At 41.3% G+C, this 24,107-nt stretch overlaps 1 protein-coding gene across 1 annotated transcript in view; it reads right to left on the bottom strand.

Annotated features, from left to right (window-relative positions):
* Window positions 1-15,224, bottom strand: part of LOC102368624 (calcium uptake protein 1, mitochondrial) — a 90,303-nt gene extending 75,079 nt beyond the window's left edge. Inside the window, exons 1-3 of the mRNA XM_006027894.3 lie at window positions 15,173-15,224; window positions 15,001-15,083; window positions 5,246-5,443 (exon numbers count right to left, since the gene is read on the bottom strand). Coding sequence (XP_006027956.1) covers window positions 5,246-5,443; window positions 15,001-15,083; window positions 15,173-15,224 — 333 coding nt within the window. The remainder of the gene's footprint in view (window positions 1-5,245; window positions 5,444-15,000; window positions 15,084-15,172) is intronic.
* Window positions 15,225-24,107: the final 8,883 nt, after the last annotated feature.

The raw sequence follows: 24,107 nt of genomic DNA, 5'->3' as shown, positions 1-24,107 counted from the left end.
ATCAAAAAAAGCTGGCAGGGCTGGGAACCAGGCTTAAGATTTTCCCACAGCCTGCTTCCCAGTCCCACTGGCTCTTAAACTGCAGCCACTGGTACCCAGCTGGACAGCGTGGGTGGTTAGGGAAGGATGTCAGGAGCTGGCAAAGCCCCCCACTTCTTCCAAAAATGGGGGCTGCCCATTTTGGGGTAAGAGGCAGGGAGCAGTGGCTGCTGCTCCCCTCCCGGTGAATGAAGCAGTGGGGCCTCCAACCCACTTCTCACTCCAGGCACTCTGGAGTGAGAAGCAGGCAGGGAGCAACTGACTGCTGCTCCTCCCCTCCCCTTGCAGTATATTGGAAGGGTTGGAACAGCTGTTCCCTTCCCCAACCCAGGGTGACTTCACTCTGGAAGGCAAGGGAACCTTTCCCCCAGCTCCGCAACTCCTGGTCCCCAGAAGGAGTTAAGCCAGGGGAATGTGTGCAGACAATCAAGTCTTCCAGGAGAATGATTTTTGCATTGTAGTCAGGTTATTTTCCTCCCAAAGTGGCCATTTTTGCTCCAGGAGAAAAAGCCTGAACATCTGCACACTTCTGGTTTCTCCTGGGAGAATGGCAATTTCTTGGAAAAAAAATGAACATCTGTCCAAGAAAGAGCACTTGCTTATAGCTCAGTCACTAAAGTGATAAACTCTCATCTGGCTGTGCTACAAAGGAGTTACTATCAGCTGCACATACACTGTGTAACAAAGTAACTGAAAATTATTTATACAGGATATTCATCATAAAGAAAAATTAACAAAAATTAGAGTAACCTAAAACATTGACAGTGCAAGCAGCTTGAATACAAATCATTATTAATAATTAGGTTGATAAAATTGTGTACTAAGACTTAAAAACACCCTCATAGTTTAATAAGTTACAAACGATATGAAGTTTTGTCATCTAAAGTTTTAGTCAACAAAACATGAGGTGACAAAAGATGTGTCACAAATGTATTTTCTAATATATCTGATAAAAATCATCACAACAAATTCACATTAATACTGAGTTTTCTACTAAAAGAATCAGGTGTGACAGTGAATAATTCTGAAATTTAAACTATTACTCATTAGGTTTCGGAGTTAATGATCCTACTGATGAGCAATGCAGTTCACACTTTTCAGAATCCTTGTTTCGGGGCATCTGCAGGTTCAGGACAATAATATTCATGTTCTCCACAGCTTTTTTCACAGCTACTACTACTGTAATATTGTAATCAATTAGAACGGCAATGGTAAGCATCAGTGTGAAAAGCATTTTTTTTAACTGAAAGCTTAAATTCTGGAGCATTTGAGAAACACACTGAACTGCAAAAAATATTATAGCTAATCAGAACAAGATATTGAAATTTATTTCTGATTAAATTTATCTAAGGCAAAACTATGAATACAGTTCACAAGTATTTACATTTAATATTAGTATTTAACAGATAACATATCTGGGCTACAAGAGGCTGAGGGAGCTGGGTTTATTTAGTCTAGAAAAGAGAAGACGGGGTGGGATTTAATAAGCAACCTTCAAGTACCTGAAGGATAGAGCTAGGATGCAGCTAGAATGTTCTCAGTGGTGGCAGATGACAAAACAGGGAGCAATGGTCTCAAGTTGCAGCAAGGAAAGTTTAGGTTGGATATTAGGAAACATTCTCACTAGGAGAGTGGTGAAACACTGGGGCAGGTTACTCAGAGAGGTGGCAGAATCTCCATCTTTGGAGGTTTTTAAAGCCTGGCTCGACAAAGCCTTGGCTGGGATGATCTAATTAGGGATGGTCCTGCTTTGAGCAGGGGGTTGGACTAGATGACCTCCTGAGGTCCCTTCCAACCCCAATTTTCTATGATTCTATGATAAACCTATTCTTAAAAAGTGGGCAAATTGCTTAACTCAAATATTAAGAAACAGATACCTTTCCCACACAACTGACACCTCTGTCAACAGGATGCTCATGAAAGAAGAGTATTGAAGAATAAACCACTCCCAACAGCCACACGCACGCGGGTGGGGGCGGGGGGGTGGGGTGGGGTGTTGTTGTTGTTCTTCCAGACCAACCTTAAAGCAGGCTGGCAAGACAGCATGCAAAGAATGTCCTTACCTGGATAAACAATCATAGCTCTACAGATAGTAACATTTGTCTTCAGTAACACATTGTATGCACTTAGCTATATTTTAAGTTAGGTCACAACTTGCTTACTAAGTTGCAAATGACTGCAGTACACTAAGGTAGCATTAGTCAACCTGTGGGTCTCACGAATATATGAAAGACTCATGAACAAACTTTAACAATGGATTCTCCTCTAAAGAAAAAAAAAAGTGGGAAACTGTGGCTTTTCCCTTGCAGACTGGCAGAGTTCCAGCCTGCAAGGGGCTATTGGGGGCTCCCCCTGCCCCACACACTGGGGAGCTGGGACCTGGGGGCAAGGGGCAGTGGGTCAGAACTGGCTACTGATATTTACAAATGGGTCCTGGTACAAAAAAGGTCGGGAACCACTGCACTAGGGGAATAGAAACTGGCATACGAGTCATTAATTGCTCAGATATCTTATTTGTCAATAGTAAATACTCCTAAAGATGTGTAATAATCTATAGTATTTCACCAAAAGCAGCAGCAGTGCTGCAAAGTACGATACCAAACTGTCCCTATATTTCAAATAAGTGAAACAATGACATCCATAAGATATTTTACAGGCAAAAGACTATTTACTTCACTAGAAAACATCTCTTGGTTACACCAATGCTCTAAAGTAAACAGGGATCTATTTCTCAGCTTGCTTTCTCAAAGAAGAAACATAATGGCACCTGTCACACAAAGTGACAGCAAGACAGGAAAAATTCAGATATACCAATAATATCATACAGTGTAAATCCAGCCATAAAAGTCAAGGCATGTGTGTTATTCAGTAGTCTCTCGGAGCTAAGGAGCCTGCAAAGTGTGCTTCTTTCTTTATCCGAATTCTCACTTACAAAGCTTAACAGGATCCTCTGCACAATATAATTATTAGTTCCAACCTAAAGGTATGCATGGCAAATACAGTGCATCCACGTTAATTTAATCTGCTTTAATCCAGCAAAAGAAACTACTCACAATATATGTTCAATACAGTATTCAATTCTCTCTTTAATGAGCCCTATGTAACATGATTAAGTAAAAAAAAAGTTTGATTTTTACATGGTCTCAAATGAAAAAACAATTCCCCACCCCACCCGCCCAAAAAAACCCCAAACAACTCCCCAGTGTCAGAAAAGGTGCTTTATACAGTTTCAAATCAGTGGCTGAAACATATCTAAGCCTACCCATGAAGAGATAATTGCCTTTTCCTCCAATTCTATTCTGGATATACAGTACTCAAAACCCAAACACTAATTTTTTAAAAACACTAAGAGCTGTCAAAAGATAGTAAAATGGAAGGACTTCCTTAGAATTGCTGAGAGGCCTGTGTCTGACTTCTTTCCTCTTTTTTAATAGTAAGCAAGTCATAAATAATTAGGCCACATCTAACAGAATGCACCACAGATCATTTATTTTGATAATTCTCATAATGCACCGGGTACTTTCTAAACAGAATAAGGAACACATTTGTGAATAATAGATCTCACTCACCTAGACAGAAAAGAGAACAAGAAAAAAAAAGCTACCTGACAATTGCCATGAGCAGCTGACAATGAGTGACATGAGTTACCTGAGCAGGTGACATGAGTTACCTGACAATAGGTGAAGCAGGCAAACATCACTAATGAAACAGGAGGTAGATAAGGTGAAAAGAGACAGAGGCAGGCAGGTAGTGGGGGGAGGCTGCTTTACATACTATTTTGAAGACCATGCCAAGAAGCTGAAACTTCAGGCACTACAGAAGGAGCTAGCAGAGACCATGTATGGCTAGCACAAAAGGTAAGGGAGGTATTTCACTCTCTCTTTTATACCTGGCTTTGGAGAGGAAGATTTTTGGTTTTCCAAACCTTAGTGAAGATGGGGGTGTTGCAACAACAGCTGAAAATAGAATAATCTTTATTTTCTTCTTCTTACTATGAAATTTTGGTTTCACTTTTCCACCATTTAAAATTGTTATATTTTCCTTGTTTTCAGTTTACAGGCCACTGAGAAACATTCCTGTGGTTCTAGTCTGAGAAACAGCAAGATAAAAATATCATCTTCTTACTCAAGTAATTTTGTCCATCACTTTTGTTGATTTACATAATTAAATACTAGAGCAATTAATATACTGAATAATTTAGCTCAGTTATAACAGAGCTGGCAACAAAAGAGGGAAAAAGTTAGATTCTGTCCCACCTTAAAAATAAGAAAACTCCAACATTGTTTATGAGTTCCAGTTACTAAGTGAGCTAGGAATACCACTGACACCTTACCACACATGGCAGGGCTTCGCAGGTGTGATGGGATCATTTAGTCTATAAAATCTTTATTCCCAGTGGAAATGAAGGAACTTATCTTTTTTTTTTCTCCACAATCAGAGCCCGGGATGGCTTTGCAGTTTTATTTTTAAACTGAGTAGATTTTTATTGAGAAACAGTGACAGTGAACATGGAATCCCATGCGGAACGAACATGGAATCCCATACCACTACTTCTATATTTACTTTTTTGAGAAGAACCATATTTTGAAGGCAGTAGATGCTTAAATTCATACAAATAACAAGAAGATTCTGTTAACCCTCCCTCTTACAAAAACAAGGGAACATTCAAACTCCAGCATAGGGATTAGAGAATTTTTTTCTGGGTCAGTTGTGTCAAACTTCTTCTACAAGGTTTCTCTCATCATCTTCTGAAGCAATGGTTTTCAAACATCTGAAAGTCACAGAATCCTTTCATGTCACTTTTTCTGCATGGAACCCCTGCCCCTGGCTCTGGGTTATCTCTGCTGATGTGGAGCCAGATGATCCAGTCTGGTGGTAGTGGTATACTGCTTCCCAGCCTCTTTTGCCATTACTCCCAATGTCTGTGCAGAACCCCTAATGACCCATTGTAGAACACCAATGTTCCATGACACAGTTTCAAAAACACTGTTCTGAAGCACCTGGTATTGGCTCTACTAGCAAATGATCTGAAGACTCCATAACAATTCCCATGGGGCAGTAGCTGCACAATACTCTTCTAGTACTGGCTTTTCTTCCCCCCCACTCCTCACTACATGTCATGAAGTCCAGGCATCAGCTAATTTAATCTGTAGAGAGACTGACCACAATCAACTTCCCCCACATTCCCTAATCAACAAATTCTAACCTCAAGCTTCAGGACATCATGCTGCAGTTTGCGCTGGAACTCTAAGAAGTGTGAAATAGTCAGTTTTCCTTTCAGATCAGCTCCAAAAAAGTAGGTCGTCAAAGCTGAATTGAATCCTGTTTTCAGGGTATTCCCTGTAGTGGAACGATCTCTGTGACGCATGCCCATGCTGGTTTGGGAGCGAATGATGCTTTGGACCTAACAAGAGTAAAGGGCAGAAAGTAATTAGCACAAAAATACGAAAGAGAGATGTGCACGGGCCACTACAAACTGTGCCAATTTGCTGAAGTGTTACTTTTGATAATTCTCTCCTGTGGCTAAAAAGGCTAAATAAAACATGTACAAAACACAGTTGTGGGGATGAATCAAGGAGATTATTTTACTGTTGTATGCAGGCTTCGTAAGGCTGATACTAGACTATACTGTTCTGCTATCTACATTTTTAAATGATGGATTAGAATATGAGAGTGTACTGAAAAGAGCAGCAAAACTTTTGTAAGATGGAAAATTGCTTTAGTGTGCCTTATGCAGCCTTATGCAGTTAAATCAATTTAGCTTATCAAGAAGATGACTGAGAGGTGACTTATTTACAGTATATTACATATTCTGATGGGAAGAAAATACCAGGTGCCCAAGAACACTTTAATCTGGTGCAGAAAAACCCAATGCGAACCAGTAGTAGGAAGCTGAAGCCAGACCAATTCAATTAGTAAATAAGGTAAACGTTTTCAAATAATAAGCGTGATTAACCATTGGAGCAACCTACCAAAGCCAAATGGTGGATTCTTTTATCTCTTAATGTCTTCAAGACTGGATGCCTCAACACAGGAGTAACCATGTGAAATTCTGTAGTGCTTGTTACAGAGAAGGCTCAGACAAAAGTATTCTCTGGCCTTAAAATCTAGTAGCACTACCATAATTCTATCAGTTTTTTTCCATTCAACTTAAGTGAAGGGCCTGTTTTACATCAAACACGTGTTGTATTTGTACACCCCTTTTAAATATGCTACTCTCCTTATAACCCTTTCACTAGCCTGACTAGGGTATGCTTTCAGCTTTAAGTCTACATTAAAAAGAATGAGGGAATAACCTCAGTAGAAAGGGAGCCTCCTTTGTATCGCCAGGAAGACAAAAAAGGAGAGGGCAAGTCACAAGCACCAATCATTCTAAAATTTAAATAAATAAAGACAGGGAGCAGGACTGATAGTTCACTGTCCCTGACACTAGGCATTTTAGAAAAAAAGTGGCTTCGATCAAGTGCTGCTATTATATTCATGATATTCCTTCATCCTCTTTCAAGGGAATTTAGGACTAGAAGTGACATTTGGATCATCAACTTCCAGTCCCTTCCTACTGTGGGTGCCATATCATGTGTTCATTTTTGTAAAATGGACAAGCTCCATCTAAAAGTAGGGTTACTCCCATGAATAGAAAGTAATATCATCTCCTCTCAGTCTTTGCTTTGCCACGCTAAACAAGGCAAGCTTTTTTAGTTTCTCCTCTCATGTGACACATTGTCCTTCCCCCATCACTCTAGTAGTCTCTCTCTCTCTACCTGTTCCAGTTTGAACTTATATTTTGTAAATAGTGAGCATGTCTACATGAGATACTTATTTACTACACAGCAGACTAATTTGCTGCACAGGAAAGCATAACCACCTACACACGCATGGCAATTACAGTTCAGTAGATTAATTTACTGCATTGTGGATGGTCCCATCAGGTATGTGGTATCCAGCAGCACGGTAAGTTACGGTGCTTAAACATATATGTAGATGGTGACATTGGGATTAGTTTACTTCAGCTCAAATTGAGCCAGAGTACATTCAGTTGTATTAATTGCATGTATAGACGTACCCAGTGGTAACTAAAAGCGTATGTAGCTTTCCAGATTTAAAGAGGTACAGCTGTTTTCATTCCTCCCTGCCAAGATCACATAGGATTTAGATTTACAACATCTGGCAGAGAAAGAGAAATCCAAAGCTCTAGTCTACCAAGCCAGCTGCCCAGCTTTAGCCCAAAGCAAGTCATTCTACTGGAACAAACATTCACTTCAGTGGCTTTGGGGCACTCTGGGGAAAAAGGAAGTGAAGGTGGTATGTATGCTCTTCTCCTTTGGGAGCTTCTAGAGGTTACATATTATTATTTTATTGCCAGCAATTTCTTCTTCCTCCTCCTCATGCTGACAAGGGGGAGGGAAGCAGCTGCAAAAAGGTTTTAAATATCAAAAGGATGTGGGACCCTTGCTATAAAGGACAGTAGTAAGCTAAAATTTTCCTTTGGAGAGTGGTGAAACCAGTATAACCCTGAGTAATAGATTCTCCAGGCTTATGTCACTAATTCTTATGAAGGGAACGAAATGAGAAAAAAATAAAACAGATATGACCTATCTACATATTAAATATGCAAAGCAGACAGGTTTTTTTTTTCCTTTTACAAATTCAATTATCTCAAATGTTTTTGTGATCTCTGTGATCTGTACTGACTAAATGCTTTCTCTACATCAGGCATTGTGATATGCTTATGACTCAACAACCCCCCCCCCGAAACAATTAGGAAAGAAAAATTTGGAAGAAGTGAATGATTTAAGTAGACAGGTTCTACATTTTTATATCCATATAACAAGAAACATTTTGTCTTAGAGTTGAAATACCACTGAGCATTGGACCCTCATTTTTAATTTATAACAGCTATCAACTATCACAGGAATTCTACACAGGGATTTTGGGAAGAGAAAACTAAAAATTACTGTATATGAATCTGTAATTTAGGACTGGTTTAGAGAAAAAAAAATCATCATACATTCTAAAGACTACTTTTGCAAAGGCAAACATTCAACTCATTGGAGACTATCAAACAGGAGACACAAGAAGCCTTGTCCTGGACATTCTATTTTATTATTTATATGGTATCATTTTTTACAAGATCGTGCCCTTTAATTTTGTTCTTAATCTAAAGCAAAGTTTAATCTAAAAACATGTTTGTTTGTGTACAGTAAGGTATAAACATCTCACTATGTTAGTCATGTTCTACAGCAGACAATGCAATTTCATTCTTATTCACACCCCATTATAGCATATCTGAATATTATAATACAAATGTACCATCTGACTCATTGACATTCCAATGGAGGGACTTTCATAGATTCATAGACGTTAGGGCTGGAAGGGACCTTGAAGATCATCAAGTCCAGCCCCCTGCCCCTAGTCAGCTAGGGTCAAAGGATCCCAGCAAGATAAGCATCCAAATGTTTCTTGAATGAGTCCAGAGTAGGTGCCTGCACCACTTCTGGAGGGAGTCTATTCCAGGCCTTGGGGGCTTGGACAGTAAAATTTGTTTTCCTCATGTCTAGCCTATAATGGTTTTGGAGGAGTTTATGACAGTTAGTCCTTGTTATCCCTTGGGGCACTCTGGTGAACAGACGTTCTCCCAGATCCTGATGCACACCCCTTATGTACTTATAGGCAGCCATCAGGTCCCCCCTGAGCCTGCGCTTCTCGACGCTGAAGAGTCCAGTGGCTCTCAGCCTCTCTTCATAAGGCCTATTCTTTTGCCCTCTGAACACGCATGTGGCTCTCCTCTGGATTCTCTCAAGCTTCTTGATATCCTTCTTGAATTGTGGAGCCCAGAATTGGATGCTGTACTCCAGCTGCAGCCTCACCAAGGCCGAGTACAGCGGGAGGATGACATCCTGAGATTTACTTGAGAAGCAGCTATAGATGCAAGCCAGAGTTTTGTTTGCTTTACCAGCTGCAACATCGCATTGGTGGCTCATGTCCATCTTGTGGTCAATCATGACCCCCAAGTCTCTTTCAGCCATGGTGCTAGTGAGCGTAGCACTGCCGAGCCTGTAAGCATGCTGCAGGTCCCCCCTGTGCTGAGGTGGAGTACCTTGCATTTATCAATTTTGAACATCATCAGGTTTGTATCCGCCCACTTACTAAGCTTATCCAAGTCGGCCTGGATCACTAACCTGTCCTCAGGTGTGGACGCTGTGCCCCGAAGTTTTGTGTCATCAGCAAACTTGGTCAGTGCGCTTCTGACACCAAAGTCCACATCGTTGATAAAGATGTTAAAGAGAACTGGTCGAAGGACAGAGCCTTGGGGGACACCACTGGTCACAGAGTGCCATAATGATTCGCTGCCATCAACCACTACTTTCTGGGTCTGACCTCAGAGCCAATTTCCCAGCCATCAGACTGTGGTATAGCTGAGGCCACAGTTGGCCAATTTTTCCATGAGGAGATCATGAGACACCAGATCGAAGGCTTTTTTAAAGTCCAGATATATGATGTCAATCTCTTCTCCCTTCTCCCTCAGTCAGTTTATCAAGAAGGGTCTCTTGATAATTTTCTCCAGAATCTTACCAGGGATTGAGGTCAAGCTGATTGGCCTGTAATTCCCGGGATCTACTTTCCATCCCTTTCTTGTAGATACCACATTGGTCTTCTTCCAGTCTTCAGGTACTTCACCTGAGCACCATGAGTTTTCAAATATTTTTGCCAGTGGTTGGGCTATGACACCTGCCAGCTCCTTGAGTACCCTAGGGTGTAATCTGTCAGGTCCAGCTGACTTGAAGGTGTCCAGCCTTTCAAGGTGTTCCTTTACCAGGTCTATACTGATGCTGGGTATAAATACGCACTCACCCTGGCCGTCCTGCATCATGCTAGGCGGAGCAGTCCCTTTGGGCAGATGAAAGACCAACACAAAGTACCCATCAAGCAGATTGGCTTTTTCCTCGGTGTCGGTTATCAGCTGTCCCATTTGGGTCAGCAGGGGTCCAAGGGGACTTCTTATGGTTTGTTTAGTCTTGTGTGCTGCATGCACACAAAAAATTAAGCTGTGAACAGTAAGGAGGCGTAAGTAAAGATGCTTCAAAAGTAATTATTTTTTCTCTTGCGTTTTTATTTTAAAAGAGCAAAAATAAACAGCCCAACAACTTATGAGTAACAGGACAAAGAATTAAAATTACAGCTAAATACTGATGCAGGCCCCAAGCTATTTAAAGTGGTGCCGAGTGGTGCCAATATGAATTGGGCTGTTTGGGTGGGAGCTAAGGACTTAAATAGGTCATTAGAAGTAAAGAGGGCAGTATTTTCACTTTCGTAGCTACATATCTTTCTTATCTGTGCAGTTGGTGTTTTATAGCAAGTCTAACCAACTGCTTTTCTTGATATTCTGGGTGCTTACATGGCAGAGTGTTGTCTAGGCAAGGGTACCTCAGCCAGCTTTAAACAAATTAGCTCAGATGAGAAGCAGTCTAGTCATATTGCTAGGCTGGAGCCCTATGCTATTAAACCTACTAAGAAGTTTACCCTACACTGGGTTGTGTGAACATCCCTTTAATGCAAAGTTGTTACTCAAGACTTTGGTAAAGACTAAATCACCAGGCCTTTCTTGTTAACTCATTAATGAAGACTTGTGATACAGCACTGTCCATTAGCAGTTAGGAGATCAATATGCCAATCCTCGTAAAGATGAGAGAGAGCTTCAGAAAGCACAAAACCTTCACTTAGACTCTGAGTATGGAGTACAGCTGTCTCCATAGACTCGCCTCGGCTCTTCAGGACCCCAAACTGACACATTTCTCTTGTGATGGGATCCATTCATTGACTTGCTTGTTTTTGAATTCAGGAAATCTAAGTACTTGGTTCTTTCTCACAAACAAACATCTCTTCTAGAACGTCTTTCATTGTTTGTCCCAAGGAATGGCTGTTTTGGTATACTTAGTAAGCCTGCAAATTAATCTGCAAAGACTATGTTTTCAAGCCCCCTAGGAGGATTAGTCTAAATACTAAAAAAAAACCAAACATATCCCTTCCTACCAGGATTCTAGGACTTTTTTTTTGTTTTCATTTGAGTGCAAAGAACATCAAATCAGCCATACTGATATCTACAAAGAGTCAAAGCTAGGATTTCCCTTTTGATATTTGTTAGAGTTAAATACTCTTCAACTTTTTATATATCCATATTTATCTAGATCTATATTTATATATGTAGATATATAGATAAAAATATAGCTGTATAAAAAGTTGAAGAATATCAGCCTGTTTTTGGTAAGGAATTAACTAGTTTCTATTTTTCTTACATTCCAGTAAGTTAATTTATCAACATTCAATAACCATTACTTCGCTTATGTATAAAAACAACAAAACCTGAAAATGCATGGGTTAAGTAAACATGATGTGAAGGCACTTTTTGAAATGATTATATATGGACAAGGGACTGAAGTGTTATATTTAGGAAGTGTAGTATCTCAGTAACGTATGTTCTGATAAGACATGGGGGAATGTCTGAAAACCAGATCAGTAGTTTTTAGGGAGACAACAGCAAACAGCACAAAAATGTGCGTAATAATTTTGAATTCTGCTTCATACTCTGGTGGCAATGAAGAGCAGCAACAATCTTGTAATGCCATATTACACATCAACACTTCCATCCCTATCACTTTAGAATTATGCCCACACTATTATGACAGCATGTAAAGTTGAAAGAATAACCTGGACTGAAGAATACATGGTAAAAGATGTATATTATGCTTACAAGGCTCTTCTTGAAGAAAGCACATAGTACTGCTATTTAAACCCATGGATAAACATTTGGGACAAAAATGGAGTCTAAAGCCTGGGGAATGGGGGGACAGGGAGGGGCACACAATATAAATCTAAACAAAAAATCTGCCTGTCCTAAGACCAGTATAAAGCATAGCTAGAGTACATCTCTAAAGGTTTCTTAAAAGAAAAATGATAGTAAGAAAGCTAAATTATTCAAAGATGTCCAATTGTTCTCAGATACCCACGGACATTTCTAGTTGAGCTTTTTACTTGATATTTCTGTACTATATCACAAACACATACATTTCCCAACTTCACCCAAAAAATGACGTAAGTCTCTGCATTCCCTTGCACAGAAATGGTGGTTTCTATGGAGTTACAAGATAGTGACCCAAGACGTACAGAATTATAGACTATGATTAAGTTACAGATGATTCACAACATGTGAAAATATCATTTAGAGCATCTTGGTAAAATAGTTTTTTATTGAGCCCCTCCGTTACACGGCTGGTTTAGACATAGTTGAGAAAAAATTACTCCAAGGTGTCTGAAATGTCACAATGGAGAATTTGGAAACAAACTCTGAGAAGTAGCAAAGTAATCTTAGAAAATGAAATGGAAAGATCACCATCATCCTTGTTACTTTACTTTATAAAACTTTAAGTTGGAAGTTCACAAATAATAAAAATATATGATACTGCTTGTATTGGTTTTGTTTGCTTTTTTCTTAATATACTTTGGCAGAAGTGGATCAAAGGACCTGCATATCCAATGGAAAAAATATATAACTTAGCCAAGATCAATCTGAAGTATCAAAAAGAGCTTAAAATCTAGTATAAAGGGGTGTAGGTTGTAGCTGAGTTGGTCTAATAAAGGATACCAGATTAACCCAAAGAACCTTGTCTGTCTAAAATCTAGTATTACTTTTCACTGGGTGCTCAGAAAGTTGTAGGTTGAAGGAGAGGGGATTTAGGTCTGAGGCAGTGCTAAGTACTGTCGGCGAGCCCAGCTCTGCACTGTTGCCAGCAGGGCCCATCCACAGATGCCTGCCCCTCTAGTGGGGGAAGGGGGCAAGGAAGGTCCTTCAGGGGTGGCGGGGAGCTGAGTGGCTGAGCTGGGGCCCATGTTCTCAGGGGCAGGGTGGTTGGGAAATGCTGCTGGGGGAGAGGGGAGCGGGGCATGGTCAAGCCTCCTGGTGCACTGCAGGAGCCTTAGCCCAGGGCAGGGGGTGCCAGAGGTATCCCCTCCTCTTTCCTCCAGCCCATGCTGGGGCTACTCACTCCATCGCCACCTGCATGAGCTGGAGCTGTTGTAGCCACAGCTGCCATGCTCAAGCCGAGGCAGGATGGAGACTGCCTGGAGACCTTTGCCCTCCTGCTGCCTGCAGCATGGCTTAGGTCAGAGTCATGCTCGGCTTCATGCTGCTGCTGTGGAGTGTGGCACTGGTCCTCCCTGCCATGCTGCAGCCCCAGCCCATGGTGTGGGCCAGTGTGTGGTGCCCCAGCAACTGCCAGTGTTTCCACATGGGGTGCATCTCATGCCATCCCTACCATGTCCCCACAGACCACCATCCTGTGAGTCTGTGCCAGGTGGGGAGGGGCAGCTAGGGGCCCCCTCCAGCAAGGCTGGGGGGGCGGGGGACTGTGAGGCAGGAGTGAGGGCACTGGTAGGGCCAGAGGGCTGGCAGTTGGGAGTGAGAGTCACTGGAAGGGATAAGGGGCTGTAGGTTGGGAGTGAGGGGCATGGGGGAGGCATGGACTGTGGGTCTGGAGTGAAGGGCAGTGGCAGGGCCAGGGGGCTGTGTATTGGGAGTAAAGGGCACCAGTGTGGATGGAGGGACTGCCGGTCAGGAGTGAGGGGCACCGGCATGGCTGGGGGGGGGGGGGGACGGGACGGGGGACGGGGGGTCAGGAATGAGGGGCACTGGTAGGGTGGGGGGCCTGTGGCTTGGGAATGAGGGGTAATGGCATGGGCAGGGATAGGGCAGTGCCATATTATCAGGGCTGCTCAGCACCACAAAGCAGCTGGGGGGACAGCTGGAGCTGGACCCATATCCTGGTGAACAAAGAGGGCAGGGGAAGCTCTGATTTTCCATAATTAAAAAAACCTAAAAAAATCAAACACCAAAATATATAGGCATTTAGAATGTATTTTATTATAATGATTGAGGCACTGGTAGGCTTCCAAATTGCTTTACAATTGTAAATATATAAATAAAGCATTGTGTTCAACTATATATATGAGTGGCATTTCATTTTAATCGTGGAAAAAAATACAGTGGGGGGGGTGTTTAATCAGACAATTTGGGATTTTTAAACTGAGAAAACCAGGATCCCTGATTATGACTCTGGAAATCCTTTATTACTTAGCAATTAAGGATGTGTTATGAGTTTTGAAACTCTTAAAATCTTTTCTCTACATAAGTCGTGGTTTAAAACAAACAAACAAACAACACAGTGAGGAAATTGGATTTTTTTTTTCATGTTGGCAGCATGTTCTCTAGTATAAATCTACTGGAAGATGTCATACACTCTACCCTTTGGGGAATACATATTAATACCTGACCAATACTGGATTTGTGTTCAGTTCTTTATACAAGTTGATCTGTGTTAGTCATACACAAGACAGGAGATGAAATGTTAGGATGGTTAAGGAAACTAATGTTGAAAAAGTAAGTCCAAAGAAATAAAGAAAAGAATCAAAGGCATCTCTTTAAGCAAATGAGAAAACCTTATTTTTCCAGGTATATTAGACATAGTTATTCTATTATGAAAAAAACAAGAGTAATAAAAATAACAGCACAAATAATGCAGTAATTGAGGTGTCAAAATGCAGACACCAGGGATACCAACGTGACGACATTCTACTTCCGAAGCTGAAGTTCATCCGTGTTACTGTTCTGGAGACAATCAATGCAAGCGTCATAAAAAAAAATTATGGAGGTTATTTTTTCTATGACTGTTCCACTGATGAGTTTTCAGAAAGGTAACATGGACAACTTGAATGAGAGTAGATTTTTTATAAAACTTGATTAAAAAAAGGTTTGTTATGGCAGCATAATGGCGCACATAAGAAGCAGGTATGACCCACTGCCTGTGCCAATACTTGCTAATACCGTATTGTTCCACTTTCATGGCACAGCAAGTACTTTAATTTTTGTCAAGGTCATATATCTTTAAGTCAATCTCCCAAGAAACTGACCTGCTCAAACTCTTCCATGTCCACTTCACCGTCACCATTCAGATCAAACATTTTGAAGGCTATTTCAAAATTCCTCTGGGGAGCTACATAAGAAAAAGCACAGAGACCAAATTTAAAAATACCGATCAGCAAAAATATTCTCTTAAAAAAAGAAAATTAGAAATTAGGTTACCAGTGAGGTCTGTCATTAGTTGGTCAAAATTTATTATGATATCCAAAAGCATTTTTTTACCACTCACCTATCAGAAAATATAGTTAATGTTTTATTTTATATTAGAAATGAATGAAATAAAGCATTGCTATGCTTTTCCAGTAGTTGGATGTCCCAAAACTCAGCCACCAATCTTTTTACAAAGAATCCAAAGGTACTATATTAAAAGGCATGTCTAAACTAGGAGGAAACATTTACTATGTTCTTTTCCAACCTGAATTAATATTCTACTTCCTCATGAGGACTGAAAAAAGCAGTAGTCCAGCAAAACAAAAGTCAGTCAACATCTGATATTTCTAATATGTTCCCATTATTTCAGTGGTTTAATTTTGGACCTTTTCTGTACACCCCAGAATATAATTAGGTGTGTGTTGGTTGATAAACTCTAGTACTCTTTGGAAAGACAAATGTATTTCGTGGCATGGAATCAGAAGCTAGACAATTTGAGTTGCATTCCACACACTGCCTTGGGCTCACAAACTTAACAAATTAATCTACTCCTAAAATGTTTTCTGACAATTTGATATGATTTAATTTTTCGTCTTGTATAACCTGGAACCACTTAGCTAGTACCTAGTACTTAAAAGTAGACTACAGCACTAACCCTCCTACAACAGAAAGTGCCCCCAGCATAATCTTGATCCACTAGAGCCAAATATATACCAGCAACGTGTAACGTCTTTAGGTATGCTGAGTGCCAGCAACCTCCAGGGCACTAACTCACATTTAGGTCATGATTTTAAAAGCCCAATTAAAACTCTCATTTCTAATACAACTCACTTTGCTACTGCAGTTCTAATCTAACTGGAAAACACAGGCTGCCTAATGAAGTTATTTCGTTTTATTTTCTTAAGAGTCAGTCTGTTTGAATTTAGTATTTCCTATCAGTGATATTTTCTAAAAATTATTAGGATTAGTGGGTTACTTTGCAAGCACATATGTAGTACATGTTCTGCCTTAAAGAGTTTAGAATCCTGAAGAGTAAGTAGGACCCCATGTGATGGCTCTGTTTCCATTGAGTTTTAGTGTTAAAGTCAATGTGTTAACAGACCTGGGCAGATAGATCTTCAAAAAATTGAATATGACAAAGTAATATTAAGTGTAGGATAAGCTACCTTATAGTATTACACTAGAGCTGCAAACAGAATTGCCTTTGTGCCACCATAAACATTTTGATAGTGACATAACACACTCAAACAGATAGAAGTTTTAGCCCTTTATCACAAGATTACAGCTCAGCTGACAATGCTTCAAAGACCATGTCTGTCTCCATTCTCATTATCCTCAGCCCTAATTTGGCCAGTTCATCCATTAGCTGTGGATACTTTAACTTCTACAGTTAATTAGAATTATTTAAACTGCATCACAAAATCTGGTATAATATATCCCAACATCTTGTGAAGATATTAACATGTTTGATACTCTACACAATCCTGCAGTGAAAGCTAGCTTCTTCTTCCAAGCAGAAAGAGACAAAATTGCTGAGGCCTTCCAGGGGACATGGAGGACATTGCCTAGACAAAAATTTAATGTATACTTTATCAGCTCTGGATTGTGTATGTTTATTTTCAGCTAATTATGCTATAACCTGAATTCAAGGTCAGAAGTCTTTTTTCTTTCTAATATTATAAAAGCCTCAGTAACTTACTATGAAAAGATTCAGTACAGCAAATGTAGAAAACGTGTTAATGAGGTTGCTTTCTGAATAACTTTGTGCCTTAAGCAGATGCACCTCATCATTAAATTTGACTATAGGAATATCCTGTCCCTGGCCCCTTGATATACACAGCCTATACAGCGCTACAACTAATCCCAATGCACAGGAAGACTAGCAAGTAGGGTAAAAGACCAGCTTGGCTTAGCAGGGAACTCTTCAATGAACTAAAATACAAAAAGGAAGCTTACAAGAAGTGGAAACTTGGCAAATGACTAGGGAGGAGTATAAAGAGGATGAAATCAGGCAAACAGCTAGGGAGCAGTACCAGGCACACAAAGATGAAATCAGGAAAGCCAACTGGAGTTTCAACTCCAGCCCAACTGGAGTTTCAACTAGCAAGGGCCATGAAGGGTAACAAGAAGGGTTTCTACAAGTACATCAGCAACAAGAAGACAATCAGGGTAAGTGTGGGCTGCTTACCTAGTGAGAGATGATGTGGAAAAGACTGAAGTACTCAATGCCTTTTCTACCTCAGTCTTTACAGGCAAGGTCAGCACCCCAACAACTGCACCTGGCAGCACAGCTTGGGGAGCAGGTCAGCAGCCAACAGTTGCAAAAGAACAGGTTAGGGACTACTTAGAAAAGCTGAACATGTATAAGTTCGGGGTGGGGCTGGTGCAATGCACCCAAGAGTACTGAGGGTGTTGGCTGATGTGATTACAGAGCTGCTGGCAATTATCTTTGAAAACTCATGGTAAATCGGGACAGGTCCCGGATGACTGGAAAAGGGCAAATATAGTGCCCATCTTTACGAAAGGGAAGGATGAGGATCCAAGGGACTACTGACCAGTCAGCCTCAACTCAGTCCTTGGGAAAATCATGGTGAAGGTCCTCAAGAAATCCATTTCTGAGCACTTGGAAGAAAAGGTGGTGAGATTAGGAACAGTCAGCATGGACTCAACAAGGGCAAGTCATGCCTGACTGAGCTGATTGGCTTCTATGATGAGATGACTGACTGGGTGTATGCTAGGAGAGCAGTGGACATGATATACCTTGACTTTAGCAAGGCTTTTGATAGCCTCCCACTACAGTCTTGCTAAAAAGCTACAGAAGTACAAGTTGGATGAATGGACTGTAAGGTGGATAGAAAACTAGCTGGATCATCAGGCTCAGAGGGCTGGTAGTCAATGGCTCAATGTCTAGTTGGCAGGCAGTATCAAATGGAGTGTCCCAGGGGTCAGTCCTGGGGATGGTTTTGTTCAATGTCTTCACTGATCTGGAAGATGGGATGGAGTGCATCCTTAGCAAGTCTGTGATTGACACTATGCTGGGGAGAGCAGTTGATATGCTGGAGGGCAGAGCTAAGATTTAAAGAGACCAAGACAAATTGGAGTACTGGACCAAAAGAAATTTCATGAAGCTCAATAAGGACAAGTACAAAGTCCTGCACTTAGGATGGAACAATCCCAAGGATGAGTACAGGCTGGGGAGTGACTGGTTAAGCAGCAGCTTTGCAGAAAAGGACCTGGGGGTTACAGTAGACAATAAGCTGAATGAGCCAGCAGTGTGCAAAGAAGGCTAATGGCCTACTGGGCTGCATTGGTAGAACTGTTGCCAGCAGATCAAGGCAAATGGTTCTTCCCCTCTAATCGGTTCTGGTAAGGCCACAACTGGAGTACCGCGTTCAGTTTTGGGCTCCCCATGACAAACCGGAGAGAGTACAGTGGAGGGCAAAGAAAATGGTTAGGGGGCTGGGGCACATGACTTAGAAGAAGAGACTGAGGGAACTGAGCTTATTTAGTTTGGAAAAAGAGAAGACAGAGGGGGGATTTGATAACAGTCTTCAACTATCTAAAGGGTGGCTCCAAAGAGGATGGAGCTAGACTGTTCTCAGTGGTGACAGATGACAGAACAAGGAGCAATGAGCTCAAGTTGCAGCAAGGACAGTTTAGGTTAGATATTGGAAAAAACTGTCTCACCAGGAGAGTAATAAAGCACTGGAACAGGTTACCCAGAGAGGTGGTGGAATCTCCCTCCTTGGAGGTTTTTAAGACCTGGCTAGACAAAGCCTTGATTGGGATGATCTAGTTTGGGATGGTCCTGCTTTGAGCAAGGAGTCAGACCAGATGACCTCCTGAGGTACTTTCCAACCCTAATTTTCCACAATTTTATGATACGAGATAATTTAAAATTAATTTCTCTAAATCCTAAAGCCTTAAAAAGTCTCTAATGGGCCACCAGCCTGTTAGGGAAAATGACTTTTCACCCAAGTGTTAAATTAAGTTATAAAAGACAAAAAAATTATATAAGCTCCTATCTTGGTTCATGTGCAAACAGGCTATTCAGCAAGAACTGTAGACAGAGGTTAAAGGGCAACGATTCTGAGATTAACCAGGATTTTTACACTGTATGCCTTGGCTAAAATATCAAAAAGCTTACTAAGTAACAAAAAACCCATAAAAGCATTCCTAATTCATGATATTCTACGTAAAAGTCAGATGCCTGTTCTCAACCCCCTATAAAAGCTAAAATTAGCCTTGTGTAACCACTAAATGGACTTTAAATGACCATAGCAATATTGCTAACCTTTTTTTTTTTTCAATGACATCTTTCTTTAAATTACTGAAATGGCTCACACCTTGTGACTACCTTTGGTTTGATCATTGCCTTTGCCTCTTCTTCTCTTAGCCCAAACTTTGGTCAAGCAAATGCTATATCATATTGTCATTAAGCAACTTAAGACCACTCTAGTGTACAGCTTTCACTCCCCTTTCTGTTAATACTGTAAATTTTAATGCTCATAAAACTGAAGTTTCAAAGAGGAAACAAGCATGGAGGCATAAGGGGACAACCTGAGTGCCCTGGTCGGCAGCAGCACATAAGGTAGCATCACTGGCTCAGCTGCTGGCAGTGTAGGGGCTGAGCCAGCAATGCAATTGCTGCTATTTCTGCACCCGCCTTCATCCACCACCCTGGGTCAGTGCTGGGGCACAATGGTGCTCAGGGCCACCCCTTGTACCCCAGCCCTGAGCACCATTACACTACTGCTCAGGCATCTCATGGCCAGCTTCTGGATCAGTTCAACTTTCCAAAACAAACCTGCACTATTGACCTAAACCATCCTCATCTATTCTGGCCCTATTTCTTCTGAATAAGAGCTGCACATTTTTGGTGCTCACAAATAGCATACACTGGAATTGGAGCCAGTGTTCCCTTTAAGTTGCACTTGTGCATGGCTGCACACAATAAAAAGCCATGCCACACAACAACAGGGGATCTCTGCGCACCTACCTAATGGCCACAGTGCGGGGGAGAGGGGAGAAAGGAAGGGGACCAATTGCGGGGTGGACCAAAGTGGCGCATGCTGAAAGGGAGAAGCGGGACCAATTTGGGAACAGACCGAAGCAGTGCACTCATGGACTGAAGCGACGCATTCACATACCGCAACACCTTAGAGGGAACATTGATTGGAGTTCCTAGAGGGAAGAACTATTGTGATAGCAAGACCAGTAAGCCAAATGTCTGATCCAGACCATAGTGGTCTGTCCTGATTCCTCACATTCAGCCAACCCCCTTCCTAGAGCACACCCGCAAGCCTGGGGGTAACGCCGCCACCACCCAGGGTCTGGACTGATCTTGGACCACTGCCCCTTGGGAAACACAGGTCTACTAGTCTTTGAGGGTACTTGACCCACTGCAAGAACTAAGGGTGCTTCCCTCAGTCTGAAGTACAATGAGTGGTCTCCCTTAGTCAGCCGAACCAAGGGGACTCCAAGGCATAATCTAGACCCTCTCGCAATAAGTCTCAGTAAGTTCTCAAAGGAGAACTTTACTGGTTACACGGTGTAGGTTTGGAATAGGGTACAGGTTAGAGCAATATCAGAGAAATACCTTAGAGCAAACAGTGGCATGGTAGACTTTGATTACGCTTCTGTGTTACTGCAAGCTATATATCTAGTTAGATCTCAAGTAGCTTACTCACAAGTATCATCCAGAGGCAGGTGGAGATTCCCTCTGGAGGCAAGCAGTTCATTGAACATAAGTTTCAAGAGAGAGAGCGAGGTCCAGCATCTCAGAGTTCTCATCATGGCTGCTGCCCCACCTAACTTATATAGGTCTTATGACCTCATTTACCTGACCCAATGAAGGCCAGCAATTGTTGGCTGCCAGCCAACCAATTTGAAATGCATCACTGGTTGCCGGGTAGACTGGCAGGGTCTCTATCCCCCTCCCAGTCATGATGATATTGCTTAGAACAATAGGGAGTTTAAGCCCCCACCCAGGTGTGCGAGACCAGTCACGTAGGCAGAGGAAGCAGGGTTCTCTCTCCCTCAGGAATGTATCCAGCTCAGGTTACAACTCGGGGTTACCTGAAGCCGATGGGGCCAGAGGTGTCTTCCCTCTGCCCTGACCCTGGTCACCAAATTGTCAGATTAGGCATCTGCCTGATAGCAGGGTTTGGGGAGAGACAGAGATGGCATTCTGCCACACCATAGTGGTCTGTCTTAATTGCCTGTAAACTGTTAGCAGCATTGGAGTGTTATAGTATCCATGATGCTCCAGGAAATATGCGAGAAGGTTTTCTTTGGTGATATCTTTTGCTGGACCAATTGTATAGTTTGGAGATGTGTTATTTGCAATTTTTAAAATGTATTCAATTAAAATGAACAGCATCTTTATATGAAAGGTGAAAAATGAAAATAAACTGACAGCAGAAAACCTGACTGAGGATATTTCATTATAGCAGAACTCCATGACTACAAATGAATGAAGGGCACAAGGAAATGAGAGGTATTTCACCTTTTAAGAAATATTTCTCAGCCATCTTATTTTAATACAATGCAAACTGATAGCAGCTACATTTTAGCAAGCAAATACTCAGAATTTCTGCAAATTTGGGTGAATCCAGACTGATTCACATAAGCCCTCTCCCCACGTTTTACCTTTCTTTTGTGGAGTTGTCAACCAGGCATGATTAACTGAAGTTTACAGTGTCACCTGTCAAGCATATGCCTGAAATCCCACATATCTGATATGCCAAATTTTAAAATCTTTTTGAAATGTCCCCTTCAGACTTGGAGGGTGGGTGGGGGGAAACACAACCATAAAGTTATCTTCTTCTCTGACATTACATAAATATGAAACATTACCAGTTAAGAGGAGAAAGCTGCTTGCACCTTCTTTGAAAGCCCTGAAGAATTTTGTTTCTTGTTTGATTTCAACTCTGTACAAACCAGCTCAAGGCTTCAGTATCCCTCTTGAAGTCTAACTCCTCCATAGGTGACTCCATTAAAAAAGTAGAATCTGTTTTATTAGTTTTTTTCCAGAAATAAATGAGTCACTTTGGCCTAAATATTTGAATGGTTACTTCTCTTCCATTTATCTGCCTAAAATTTTTTACTTAAAGCAACACAATATAAAGGCCACAATACCTAACATTTTAAAAATAATTTCTAAGTTTCATAATCCAAACTAAATAAGCTCCTTCCAACTCAGAGAAAATATCACATACAAAACTGAAATACTGATACTATCACGCTTTTCCCCTTTTGTTGTGTTCAGTTCAGGAATATTAAAAAGCCCTTGCCTTCTTCCCCAAGAGAAAGATTTTTTTTAACAATTCTAGGGCTCAGCATGCTGATTATTTCCTACAACTCAGCATGGTTTCTTGGTCAAGCAGTCCCTTTCTATGTATATTTGAGTGAGAGCAGTCTTACCTCTAGCAGTGAAACAAGGGCACACATAAATTAACCTTCAGCAGATTGTTACTGGGAGTTGAGCAACGGCATCTAGATAATTATAAGCAGTTTTAATGATAAACAGAGAAGAATCTGATTACCGTGTTTCACATAACTGGAAGTCAAGAGACAGCATAATATCAGAATGGAATAACAGAATCCTGAAGTGTTCACCCAATACATTTGGTGTCAGGAAAAAAAGTAAGGGAAGCAACTGCAATATAGTACTGACTGCTTCTATTGGTTGAACGCTATTTTATGAGCAATTACAAGTTATATGATGATCAAAACACTGACAAGACAACAGGCTTCTCAACAGTACTTTATAAAAACATTCAGCTACTTAGTAGGAAATCATCTTCAGCAAGAAATGCAAAAAATACAGTACAATTCTCTGTCCAATCATATAGAAACAGGTCTTGCTAGTGGGATTCTGCACTTCCAAGCTAGGAAAGTTGAATAGTAATTCAAGTAATTCAGATAATCGCTGCACGTTTAAAACATAGCTGTATAAATACTACAATAATCTATTTCAACAAGCATTCCTACAATGTTTAGTCCATATGAATGTTTGTGGACATTGAAGTCTTATGAGTACATCTGTATCAAGTTTCCTGCAAGGAGCATTCACCCAGTTTTGAAATATCTGTGAAACTGGAAGGAAAGAAAGATGATTTTACAATCACTTCAACTAGAAGAACTGCTGGCAGCATCTGTGGTTTCTGGGGGGCCTTGGCCAAGGAGATGCACAATAGCTGGTTGTTGTTCCATAAGAGATGGGAGAGGAACACATACTTAAAGATAGATCTTATCAGCAGAGATCCTGGTTCTCTAATTGGAGATTCTCTGATTTTTAACTCTGTCTCAGACGGCTAGAGCCGACTTGAGGGGTACGAATTAATCGGTCGTCAGGCAGGCTGGTGGATGGAGAGGCGAGACACAGTGTATCGGTTTCAAAGATTATTTTACTTATGCTGCTGGTGGTCACGACGCAGGCTATGAGGTTGTTTATGTAGTTACGGATAACAGAGGTAACGCAACGAGTCGACGAGACGAGTCCGTGGATGAAACGAGCATGCAAAGGAAAGGGGTATGTCAGGGCCGGTCGATGACGGGGAGAAATTGGCGGTTGATCAGGCCGCCAATTCACTCTGTCACATGTCCAGAGTTCTCCGAGGTCACTCTGCAGCGTGCTCAGAGGTCTCCGACTTGGGCGGAAGCTGCACGGACTTTTGTATGTTTAGAGTAGCCAATGACAGACTGCCAGGTGGGAATAGCTAATGAGGCGGAACGTGACCAAATTTTGGAGATAGCAGCAGTTGCTTAGGGTCGTTCTATTGTGGCAGGGTCACTTAACTGACTTGGTTATGACAAACTCCACAAACAAAAACCCACAAACTCTCTGATTAAAAACCCTCAAATCCACATTCATAGTTTCATAGTAGTTAGGGGTCAGAAGGGACCTGAATAGATCATCTAGTCCAACCCCCCACCACTGGTT

The sequence above is a fragment of the Alligator sinensis genome, unplaced genomic scaffold (assembly GCF_000455745.1).
Source record: "Alligator sinensis unplaced genomic scaffold, ASM45574v1 scaffold849_1, whole genome shotgun sequence".
NCBI classification, from domain to species: domain Eukaryota; kingdom Metazoa; phylum Chordata; order Crocodylia; family Alligatoridae; genus Alligator; species Alligator sinensis.
This window is presented reverse-complemented; position numbering and strand designations above follow the sequence as displayed.